We start from the raw sequence: 12,335 nt of genomic DNA on the forward strand, positions 1-12,335 counted from the left end.
ATGGAGTTTATTTGGGCAATGGTGGTTAAGTATGTTTGCTTTTTAACTGGCTCATGCAATAAAATTAAAGCTTTGTCCACACTCTGAATGTGAATTACCCAGATTTCAAATTTAATTTGCCAATGCACAAAGCCTTTCACTGAGAACTTGTGACATTGACTAGGTTTATTTATATTTGCATTAGTGCCTAAGAGCCCTGTAGAAACACAACACAAAGACCATCTGCCCCAGAAAACTCTGACTTTATGGTCTTTGGACATTTCATGAGAATCAAGGATTTATGGACATGAAGGGATGTTATTTCTTTTGCTGCTGAACGGGGATTGACTTTTTTTTCATCTTCAGAAAAATATTGCCTGAGGTAATGTTGAGGCTATTACATTTAATGGAAGCCCACAGGAAAGTATAGAATGTCTCTGTAAAACAGCAGTTTACTGAAGGCATGGTACAAAAAGGCTTTGGAAAGGGATTGTATTGAGTAAATAAAACCTGAGGGTCCCCTGGAGCTCTGTGGTTCCTCTTAAAGTAATGGAATGTTAACCTAATCTCTTCCCATTGGTCAGGATGTTTGTCCAGATGTCTAGCTTTTCCATAAAAGATAAGTATTACCAGACTCGACAAGCATTTGAGAGAGAAGTCCTAGCAAAGAAGAACACTGATAGAAAAATGATACTAACTACTGATTTGGTTATACTACTTTTATGCCTTGGAGTTACTTATCCTGGTGTGACTGGAATTTTTATGGACAAACTTGCCAGCAAAAAGCTCTGTGCTGATGAGGAGTGTGTTTGTAAGTATTTCTGTTTAAACATTACTAGAGCATATGATCAAAACTAAATGTTTTTTTTGTACAAAGCAGTTTCTGGTTTGAAATGTACAAACACGCTGCTTGTTAATTTGCTGTATTAAATTGGTCTGTTTGTACCTGTAAAAAAATTCGAATGTGGCAAAACCACATGTACAATTAATTTATAATCCACATGATGCTTTTTTAAAGATTGTGTTTCATAATCCATTATAATCAAAGGCAGGTGTCGTTAAAAACATTTTTCTGAGAACACCATTGCAGTTAAGATGTTGATAAAGTGACAGTCTCTGATTTTACCTTTTTTAGTATAAACTGCAAACTGTGTAAGATTAAATCTAGCAGGCTCTTCTCTGATAATTTTGAACGTTGCCTAGTTTCATGTGCAGAGAGAGTCTAATATATGCTGTACTCTTATCTACTTCCTTTTTTTCCCTTTGCAGACACCATTTCCCTTGCCAGAGCAGAAGATGATTACAATGCACCAGATTGCAGGTTCCTTAATATTAAAAAAGGGCAGTTGATTTATGTTTATTCAAAACTAGTGAAAGAGAGATACTCTGGAGAATTCTGGGCTGGAAGTGTAAGATGAAATTCTTCTTCTACAAGCGCTAATCTGCCTCTGGTTAACTAGTAATGGGGTTTTTTTGGGTCAATATCTGCTTTATAAAAAGCAGATTTTAACAGCAAAAATAAATCCCGTGGCTTTTTCAAAGATTACATCTGAGATTTTTTTAAAAGTGAATATACAAAACTCTCAAATCCAAACTTCACAAACATCGATCAGAATCTCTCTCATATTGAGAGAATGTATAACATTAAAAGTGTAGATAATAACATAATGGAACTAAATGCACTGAAATCATCAAAGTAAAATCCAACTCTCTTCTTCTGCTGCCGTTTATTGAAAAAAATCAGGGGTGAACATTTTACAGCAACCTAAATCTGAGAAGAGATATTTTGTTGACAATGGATCATTACATCTTCACTTCACCCTTTCATTTAATGGAAAATAAAACTGCCACTCCACTTTTATATGGAAGATCTTACAAGCAATGTATCCTAAATATAACTTAAGGAATCATGTGTGTCCGCATTCTGGCTTATAGTCATGCTTCCTTTTGAAAAAAAATCTTGTCCTAGTTAATTAAGTAGCATGCAAATCCAAAGTCCACAAGACTGAAGTGAGAGAGAATAAGATTGCTGCTTTTGATAAAAACTTGAACTAGTTTAAACTGGATTTGGGCATCTAATTTTAGTTTTTCTTGTTCTAAGGTATATGGTGAGCAGTATGAAGACCAGATGGGAACTGTTGGCTATTTCCCTAGCAGTTTAGTCACAGAGCAGCATGTTTATCAAGAAGCTAATAAGACAATCCCTACAACGGTAAGGAGTCTGCAAAAGGCTGGGGAGTTACTCAATTGTGTAATGCTAATTTGCTATAAAAGCAGACCATAGCTATACACTACACCATCCCAAAGACCTGCTGACTGTGATAGTGCTGAGCCATACACACAAGCCTTGGACCTGATCCTGTTTCCCTTACTTTGTCAAGGAACCCCACGTAATTAATAATTTAGGTCTTGATCTTGTTACCATGTGAGCGCTGTTGAGAGCTTCATGTCATCCTGTCCCCAGCTGAGTCAACTGAAAGACTTGCATTGCACACAAGATTCCATTTGCAGTGTATAGCAGGTTTTATTGGTCCTACAGAGTGGAAGGATCATGCCGTATATTCATGAGCATCCGATACTGTAGTCTCTGTTAATTATTTACACAACAAATAGGGATTTGTCTCTTTTATAGAGAATTCCTGTAATGACCACATGCTTCAGTCTCCTTGTGATAGGAGCTTGAGTTCTGCTTTCGCTCCAGTGGGAAAAGGAAGAGGCTACATCTCTGTATGAAAATTCACTCGTTCACAATTCAGTTCCATATTAGACAAAGCAGTCCAGTCTACCTTTTAATCCTGAGCTGATGGTGTCAAACTTGCAGATGAACTGTAGCTCAGCAGTTTCTCTTTGAAGTCTGGTCTTGAAGTTTTTTTGCTGCAGGATGGCTACCTTTAGATCTGCTATTGTGTGTCCAGGGAGACTGAAGTGTTCTCCTACAGATTTTTGTACATTGCCATTCCTAATATCCATTCCTAATTTCCTAATATCCATTAGTTTGACACCATCAGCTCAGGATTAAACAAAGACTGAGAATGGCTAGCTAACTACAAAAGCAGCTTCTCCTCTCTTGGTATTCACACCTCCAGATCAGCTGCTAGAAGTGGGCCTCATCCTCCCTGATTGAATTAACCTCATCATCTCTAGCCTGATTCTGGCCTGCATATTTATACCTGCCTCTGGATATTTCCACTACATGCATCTGATGAAGTGGGTCTTAGTCCAAGAAAGCTTATGCTCCTATACATCTGTTAGTCTATAAGGTGCTACAGGACTCCTTGTCGCTTTTGCAGATCCAGACTAAAATGGCTATCCCTCTGATACTTGACACCATGCAAAGAAGGGAGTTTGGCTTTCAAATGAAATCTTGGTATTTGTCTTCCAAAGATGATAAGTAGTTTTCTCTATTACAGATTAATAAGGTTTTCTAGATCCATTTGGAACAGCCTTTCCATGTGTGAGTGTGGGGATACAGATAAAAAGAGAGGCTGAGGGGGACCTGATGATTAAAGTCAGTGGTTCCCAAATGTTTTTCCCCAGGGACTGTTTTCATATCTTACTGTGTGCCCTGGTCCCTTTTAATGTCTAGTGCTACCAGAATGCCCTGGCTCCCTGGCCAGGGAGGGAATGCCCTCAGACTACCATGACCCCTTGTGCATCAGGCATGCAATGTAATGCTGTGCAAAGGATGCCTTTCCATCCTCCCTGCAGCAAAAGTGGTGGAATGCTGATCCAGTGTGTCCCAGCCCTGACTCACTTTTAAAAATACAGTAGAATTAGTTATTTAACATTTGTTTCTCCTTGCTTACCTTTTAAAATGTATTTTGCACTTTGATTCAGTTTGTACCTAGTACTTATTTGGTATAACAATGTCTAAAAGCCTCTGCTAATTTTTCTAATGACTGTCTTTCAGGCCATTGACTTCTTCTGTGAATAGTACTGGTATGTGGCTGGGTCATCATCAGATGGATACCAAGAAAATCTGATGGATATAACCTGAAAACCCAAGGCTCGCTCTTTCTTTCTTTCTTTCTTTCTTTCTTTCTTTCTTTCTTTCTTTCTTTCTTTCTTTCTTTCTTTCTTTCTTTCTTTCTTTCTTTCTTTCTTTCTTTCTTTCTTTCTTTCTTTCTTTCTTTCTTTCTTTCTTTCTTTCTTTCTTTCTTTCTTTCTTTCTTTCTTTCTCTCTCTCTCTCTCTCTCTCTCTCTCTCTCTCTCTCTCTCTCTCTCTCTCAGATGTTTGTAAAATAATACATTTACTTCTAAATAAGAATTTGTCGAGAGGAAGTGATTGCTAGGGAAAAAAGTGGAAAAGCTTAGATATAAACCACATAGCATGTGCTTCAGAGGTCTTTCTTCTTGAAATTTCTTTGTTATATTTGTTGGTAAGCACCCCTTAAGCTGCCACATTGTTATGTTCAAAGTTATCTAATATTTGAGGCAAGACTTTTAATGTCTTGTGTTGCATTTATTTTCTCATTATACATGTACATTTTATGTTATTAAATAAAACTGAAGAGAAAAGCCATTCATAAACTGCTAGCATGAGTCATGTTTATGGCAAAAGAGCCATTTTCCAAGTAGTGAAATCTCTGGTAATCTAAAAACTCACTGCAGATTATAACGGTGTTTTATGAAACAATTTAATATGCTGTATGCCTATGAAGAGGCCTAACTTTTGCCCATGTGTCTCTAGTGGGCATAGGCAAATCATGTACCCGGGCAGACACATAGACTGTTAAATGTCTAGCTGGCCATGTGCACATTCAAGTATTTGAATTGTGCACATATCAGGTGCTTGCGTGTTTAAATTAGGTGTTTGCAAACATGCATGCAACTAGCTGAAAAGCTGATAGGGATTATACTAAAAGTGCTCAAAGCTGTATGAGAAAACAAAAGCAAAGACATTTACGGTGTATGGGGAAAACCATGTGTAATCCAATATCAGGTGCTAAAAAAAGAGCACCTTCTTTACCGCTTGTTGAGGGCTGCCGGTATGTCTAGCTTTACACAGTGGATCCTTGATACGTTGCTTCACAAGAGCCCCCCCAAATCTCTGTGCTTTTGCTCCCGAGGCCTGATCCAGCACTGGACAACCTGAGTTCTATGATGGAGTAAACTGAGATGACTTTTAGCATTTATTCCCAAACTTCAGGGATGGAGGCAGTAGCTTCAGATTCATCACTCAGTCCATATAGGGAGCTATAGAGGCACAACAACCATCTGGAGGAGAATTCCTGCTATGTAGCTGCTGGATAGGGCCAGTGGACATGGCCCTATATTGTTCCTCTTCGCAGCTTCCACTGGGGTAGGACAGGGAGTGTTCATATAGCTGTGAGCTGCAATGTAGCCCACCGGCAAGTGAAGCAAGTGTAGGGGAAGCTGGGCAATCAGGCTCCCCCATCCTAGAAATATGTCATTGTTTGTGTACCTCTCAGCACAAAATCTAACCAGGGCCCTCAAAGACTGACTCTGCTACCAAAAAAAATCTAAATTGTGGAGAAACATAAAATCAGGATTTCACCCTGTAGTTACGTTTGGCGTTTTCAGAGAACATCTGGCTGCGAGGAACAATGACTGTATCAGCAGCAGCAGAGAAGAGGTATTTGTTTGCTGGCACTGGATTCAGCGTCTTTTCACCAGCTGTCCCATGTGTTGCGTGGCTCTCTTCCAACCCATCTTTAGAAATCTCACCAAAAAATTCCAGATGTCTATTTTACATGCTGGCACTGCAAGCACTCCAGATCTCACTATCCTTGGGGACCTATGCAGGATCTGAATTCAGGTCAGACAGGCTGGATGCATTCATAACAACTTCCCTTCCTTAATGTATATGTTTCTCTTTTAAGTTGCTCATAGGGAACTGTAACGACATCACCCACTATATTTTCAACTGAATGTTAACTAAGAGACAAGGCAAGTGGAGGCATATGATGCGATTAATGGCCAGGCTTCCTTGAAAGCATGCCTTTACTGCTCAAATACAGTGTTCTAAAAACTTAACAGGGCTGAGCATTTTGTATTTGAACAGGGTGGGACTGTTCCTGCATCAAGGAAGTCCTGAGCATTGGAGTGGGAGTTCCCACTAGAGGAAATGCATGTAGTAATTTCTGTCACCATCATGGCAGAGAAGGTGGTTAACTGAATCAGCTGAGCAGTGAGCACCATTGTTGCCAACAATTGTATCAAGAATTTTGTTATAATTGGTCTTTTTCTTAAAGTGCCAGCTGCTGGAACCAAGTTAATCCCAGAGAATCTCATCTTCAATTAAAAATGGTTTTTGCCCTTCTGGTTGCAGGGAAAAGCTTGGAAACATGAATCCTGAATGGGCCAGCACCAAAGAAGAATAAAAAGAACCTTGTTTTGAAGTCTCATGATATGCTAGGGCCCGAGTCATGGTTCTCGAACATTTCAGGTTGGCAATACTTCTAATGTAATGGTCAGCTAAGAATAATATCCACAGTGCTGGCATTCACTGTAGCCCTACAAAACATGTAGAAACTGTCTCCATGTTCTTGGGTGAGACTCATTTTATAACCAAAGAGCTTGGCACCCAGACTCCTGAGCCTGTAGTAGGGCAATGCTTAAGGTGCGTCTAGACAGCACCCTTCTGTCGGAATAAGCTACGCAATTTACACTACACAAATTACGTAGCTTATTCCAAGTTTAGGTCGAAAGAGCTTATTTTGAAATTTGGAGCTTTGTAGACAGCACCAAATTTCAAAATAAGGCACTATTCTGACAAATCCCTTAACCCTTGTGTAATGAGTGTTACAGGGATGCCGGAGTAGTGCACCCATTATTTCTGGAAATAGCTGGCACTTTTAAAGATGCAGCATTGCTATTTTGGGTTACTTTCAATTTCCCAAAGGAGCAGTGCAGTCTAGATATACCCAGGGAGAGAAGAACTGACAACATCCCATTGGTAGACAATAGCCCCTCTACACATTCATGGCAGAGAGTTTAAAGCCAGGCTGGTGGAAAAGCTGTGCTCCAATCCAGGTCTTCCACCATACATGGACATTTTCATTCAGCCTCCTTACATCAGTGCATCCATGGATACTGAATTAAATCTGTCAGTGACTTACTTACTTATACAGTCAGTACAGTTTTGCATGTATGACATTATGGACATGCAGTATATGTCTGTGTAGCTCAGATCTTGAATGGGGTTGTACTCATCTAGTCTAAACTGTGATAGTAGCCAGCAAGGATGGAAGTCCTTGCTACCCCAGCATCCACGCAGCTAGTTTTATCATGCTAGGTTGAGCAGCGCAACCACCTGTATATTACCTAAGCTGGTTTCAGAGATAAGAATCTAGCTGGAAGGTATCACCAGAATCCCAGGCAGAACAATTTGGCTGTGTCTAGACTGGCATGATTTTGTGCAAATACTTTTAACGGAAAAGTTTTTCCATTAAAAGTATTTGCGCAAGAGAGCGTGTAGACTGGCATGTGCTTTTGCACAAAATATTTGCTTTTGTGCAAAAGCATCCATGCTAGTGTAGATGCTTTCTTGAGCAAGAAAGCTCCGATGGCCATTTTAGCCATCGGGCTTTCTTGTGGAAGAAATTAACGTTGCTGTCTACACTAGCCCTCTTGTGCAAGAATACTTGCGCAAGAGGGCTTATTCCTGAGCGGGAGCATCAGAGTATTTGTGCAAGAACCACTGATTTTGTACATTACAAAGTCAGTGTTCTTGCACAAATACTCGCAGCCAGTGTAGACAGGCGGCAAGATTTTGCGCAAAAGTGGCTGCTTTTGCGCAAAATCATGCCAGTCTAGATGTACCCCTTGTGTTTAAGCTTTGCTATTAAGAAAAGCAGCTAATAAGTCTCTGTCCACCAAGACCATATAGCTCTCCTCCATTTAGATTTTGATACTATGGCATCTATCTGAACTAAATGAGCGTTTTTCATTACCTCTGTTCATGTCCCCAAAAACTTGTGATGAGGGGAAGCCTTCATTACTTGTTACTGGGTGTTTGTCTCTGCTGATCACACACCTTTGTACAGTGGGGTTGTGGTGCCCTCCAATGGTTGCTTCCTGCTCTAGATTTCTAATTAAATGGCTTATTACAGAAGTATTCCAGTTCCTGAGCATAGTTGTTAACACCATGGATGACTGGTTTTAGAAAAGCTGTAGAAATGCCTACTGAATTTTAGTCCATACTCCCAAGCAAATGCTTTATGAAAGAAACATTTCTTATTTAGTAGTGCGTGTTTTGTATGTGGGTTATTACTCATTCTACATGAGATAAATGCTGTGTTGAGGATTACTATAAAGACAACTTAGACTTTGCTGTTATGCTTCTGTGTTAGTGCTTTTACAAATGCAGTCTTGTCTAGTGGGTGAATTGCTTGAGGTTAAGAACATATATTTGTCTTCCTCTGAGATTGATGTGGAGGAACCCTGACACTCCCTGGTGGGTGGAGTCAGGACACCGGTAACAACCCTGCCAGAAGCACAGGGGCAGGACAGATAGTATAAAAGGGTCCTGAAGCTTGGTTGGGCAGGAGCTGCCAGGGGAGTCAGATGCTCCCTGCCTGGGCCTGAGGAGGACTTGGAAGAGCTGCCAGACCTGTCAGTCGATCAGTGTGTTAAGTAAGTGCTGGCTCTGCCACTAGCTGTCTTCCCCAGGAATGATAGAATCATAGAGCTGGAAGAGACTGCAGGAGGTCATCAAGTCCAGCCCCCTGCCCAAAGCAGAACCAATCCCAACTAAATCAACCCAGCCAGGGCTTTGTTGAGCCAAGACTTAAAAACCTCAGGGATGGAGATTCCACCACCTCCCTAGGTAACCCACCCTCCTCCCTAGGAAGAGGAAGAATACCTTTGAAACCAAGGTACAGAATGAAGGAGTTGTAGGAAATAGCCCATGGACACTAGCCCAGTGGTTCTCAACCAGAGGTATATGCAACCCATGGACAGTCGGTAATGTAGGCAAGGGAAGGCACAGCCTTCCCAAAATTGCCTAAGTTCCCTGGCCACTGGGGAGGGCTTGGACTGTGTCATGGCAGCCCAGCTTTCCTGGTCACTGGGGAGGGTTGGGGCTGAGGCTGCACAACATCCCCAGCCCTCCAGGTGACCAGAAAAGATGGGGCTGATGGTGGGCAGGGCTTGGCTCCAGAGGCAGGGCTGGGGTTTGCCTTTTCCAGCTGGGCCTTCACCTGCTGCCCATGTACACCCCTGAGGGAACTCAAAGCTCTTTGAGGGGGTACATCAATTCATCTAGATAGTTGCCTAATTTTAAACAGGCTGCATAAAAAGCACAAATTAAGTCAATACAAACTGACATTTCATAGACAATGATTTATTTATACTGCTCTGTATTATGTGCTAAGAGGCTGGTGTTTGCCTGCTGTCTGCCATAGCCAGGACATCAGACTGTCTGTTTGGTGCTTGCACCCCTGGACTGTTTGGTACTCCTCCCTGCCTGAGGACCTGAGTGCCTCAGTTGTTGGGGCTCATCCCTGCCTAGAGGGCCAGGGCCTAAGAGACTGCTAATTCATCAGTAATTAGAGCCCTTCCAAAGTTACAGCCATGAAAAACACATTATAGACAGTGAAAACTGGCTTGCCCCTATGACATCTGATATTTTGTGTGCTTTTCCCCTATGCTATACAGATTTCACAGAGACCAGTGCTTCTCAGATTTGGGGTCCTGACACCCAAAGGGAGGTGTAGGGGTTCACAAGATTGTTTTAGGGGTCACTGTATTGCCACCCATATTACTGTGCTGCCTTCAGAGCTGTGCAGCTGGAGAGCAGCGGCTGTTGCCTAGATGCTCAGCGCTGCAGGCTGCGCTGACAACAGCAGTGCAGGAGTAAAGGGGGCAATACCATAGCATGCCACCCTTACTTCTGCACTGCTGCCTTCAGAGCTGGGTGGACAGAGAGTGGTGGCAGCTGGCCAGGCACCCAGCTCTGAAGGCAGCAGTGCAGAAGTAAGGGTGGCAGTTCTGCAATTCCTCCTACCGTAACCTTGTGACCCACCCCCCAAATGTTTTTTGGGTCTGAACTCCTACAATTACACACTGTGAAATTTCAGATTTAAATAACCAAAATAAGGATGTTTATTATTTTAAAAATCCTGTGATCATGAAATTGACCAAAAAGGATCATGAATTTAATAGGGTTCTATCCATAATCTGTATCTAGAGAGGCAAGTGACAGTGAAGGCATATGTGACCTCTCTCCACAGTTGCAAGGGCGGGATGGCTACACACTTCTAAAGTGCTGGCCTGTCAATCTAATGGTGGTCACAACCAGGAGAGGTTCAGATTGAAAACTCCAGGAAGTGGAACTGGCAGTTCAATATGTGAACTTGTGATGTAGAATTAAGTTCAGAACCATTTGTGGTCATTAAAGATCCTATTGTGTATCTAATCACAGATTGGGTGGTGATATCAAATGTGTTAGCCCAATTCATATGCTAAGTTTGCCTACCTAATATTTCACCTGCAGTTTCAATTGTACCTAATTCTGGTCTCCTTTCCTGTCCTAAACTCATGTGCAGTGTGGCTGAGATCTGTGAATTAGCACTGCGATGGGAGGTGTTTGTGCCTTTTCCTAGGCAGGATGGAGGAGGCTGACTTTTAAAAGCTGTGCCTTGTGTGGTTGTGGTGGGGAGGAATTGGCAGCTGAGTCATATTAGTGGAAGAGCTAGCAGAAGAATGATGATCTGCTTTCTTTTAGTCTCTTCCTAGCCTAGGCAGATTGCTATAGAGTCAGGCTAGGAAAAAATAACTGAGGGAAGTTTACTGTCTGCACTAAAAGGGATTATGCTTCTTCCAGAGATGGCACCTACTTTTGTCTGTTTTTGTTTATTAGGCTACAAGAAACTGCCTGCTTAGTTTTGTTTCCTTAACACCTGTGACCAAGCAGAGTTGTTGTTGCCTTCCTGTGGCTGAAATTGAAATGTTTAGGGGCTTTATAGGGATTTCCCTTTTTTTTTCCCTGAGACCATAAAATCTAGGCTGTAAACTACTTCAGAAATGGCTGTATTTTTGCGTGGTGGGTAAAGGGACTCCTTCCAGTGCTTTCAGATGAGTAGTGCTCTGTACATGCGGGTTATTGTGAGCTAGCATTCGTGTTTGTTGCCCCTCTGCTCAGATGGAAGTTGTTTAGCTATTCCATTAAAATCGAGGGACTAAAGCCTATGGCATTGTGTAGCGTTGCATGGATCTCTCTTTAAAAGAGGAGCCAAGCCCAAGTTTTAAAGCAATCCTGACTACAGCTATAACAAGAGAGTTATTTGTTCCTCCCCTGCCTCTGGGAACCTCCCTTTTGTCATCTTTTGAAGAACTTCTAAACTGGAAGATCGTAACCTCTGATCCTCCAGGCGGAGTTCACTGCTCAGGCAACAGGGTTGGAGGGAACTCATCAGGGTCTCACTCAGGAGACGGTTCTCAGCTCTCTCACAGTAAGTCTGTGGGGATACTTTCACTGGAGAGTTAACTCAGCCTCTTACCTGGATGTTATCTCCTAACCCCTCTTCCCACACAACCCTCCCTTCAGAGTTTAATCCTTCAGAGCTTGAGGGCATGGCTTAAAGCAGGGGTCTCCAACCTTTTTAAGCATGAGATCCCTTTTTGAATTTAAGTGCAATCCAAGATCTACCTCAAACCCAAATACTCTTGTCCCCCCTCCTTTGTGCCCCTTCTCCAAGGCCTCACCCATGCTTACTCCAGCCTCTCTCCCTCCCCCGTCCTCCTGCACTTTCACCAGGTTGGGGCAGAGGGTTGGAGAGCAGGCTCTGGCCTTGGATTAAGGGATTTGAACTGTCAGAGGGGCTCTGAGTTTAGCTTGGGGCAGGCAGTTGTGGTGCTGGATGGGGTTCCTGGTGCAGGCTGTGGGAGGGTGTTTGGATGCCGGGGTGCTCGGGGCTGGGGCAGGGACTTGTATAAAAAACTTGTATATTTACAAAGGTTATTATATAGATGTATTTAGATTAAATGTGTCCTAACGTTGGCGCAGTCAAATTGGTGCAAGTTCTTTTACTCTCTGCTTGCAGGTGGGGGACTGAGGTAAAAGGGGATAATACCATCCCAGGGCAGGGAGGGTGGAGACAATAAAATTTATATTTGTGAGAAGCTCAGATCCTATGATGATTCATGAATGCTGGCTATAATCTTCACATCTGCAGTGAACATGCTGCACTCCAGGCCTGTAGCTGACCCCCTCTTGCTGAATGTGGCAGAGCCCACCACTGCCCCCACACTGGTCAGAAGGGGTTAATGCAGGCTGGAGAGAGACAGTTAGGGAGAGGCTTTTAAGTAGCCAATCAGGTTGTAGCTTGTTGAGGGCAGCCCTGTATATAAGGAGCTGCCCAGCAGAGAGAGTGAGTCAGGCCTTGATCAGG

At 42.4% G+C, this 12,335-nt stretch overlaps 1 protein-coding gene across 2 annotated transcripts; it reads left to right on the forward strand.

Moving 5' to 3' along the window:
- Positions 1 to 549: 549 nt before the first annotated feature.
- Positions 550 to 4,509, forward strand: OTOR (otoraplin). Of its 2 annotated transcripts, XM_075925555.1 has the most exons (5): positions 550 to 790; positions 1,249 to 1,388; positions 2,081 to 2,191; positions 3,270 to 3,346; positions 3,890 to 4,509. In XM_075925555.1, exons 1-5 carry the CDS (start codon positions 565 to 567, stop codon positions 3,960 to 3,962), a joined length of 627 nt encoding a protein of 208 aa, XP_075781670.1. In that variant the 5' UTR covers positions 550 to 564; the 3' UTR covers positions 3,963 to 4,509. The 2 variants fall into 2 exon arrangements, with proteins under 2 accessions (XP_075781670.1, XP_006122233.1); XM_006122171.3 differs by lacking the exon at positions 3,270 to 3,346.
- Positions 4,510 to 12,335: the final 7,826 nt, after the last annotated feature.

This window comes from Pelodiscus sinensis, chromosome 3, assembly GCF_049634645.1.
Source record: "Pelodiscus sinensis isolate JC-2024 chromosome 3, ASM4963464v1, whole genome shotgun sequence".
NCBI classification, from domain to species: domain Eukaryota; kingdom Metazoa; phylum Chordata; order Testudines; family Trionychidae; genus Pelodiscus; species Pelodiscus sinensis.

What these genes read in the sequence shown, in the direction of transcription:
- OTOR (XM_075925555.1), top strand. Translation starts at nt 565, where the DNA reads ATGTTTGTCCAGATGTCTAGCTTTTCCATAAAAGATAAGTATTACCAG. An exon ending in TGCTGATGAGGAGTGTGTTT is followed by an intron (nt 791 to 1,248) that starts GTAAGTATTTCT and finishes TTCCCTTTGCAG; the next exon opens with ACACCATTTCCCTTGCCAGA. An exon ending in GGCTTTCAAATGAAATCTTG is followed by an intron (nt 3,347 to 3,889) that starts GTATTTGTCTTC and finishes ACTGTCTTTCAG; the next exon opens with GCCATTGACTTCTTCTGTGA.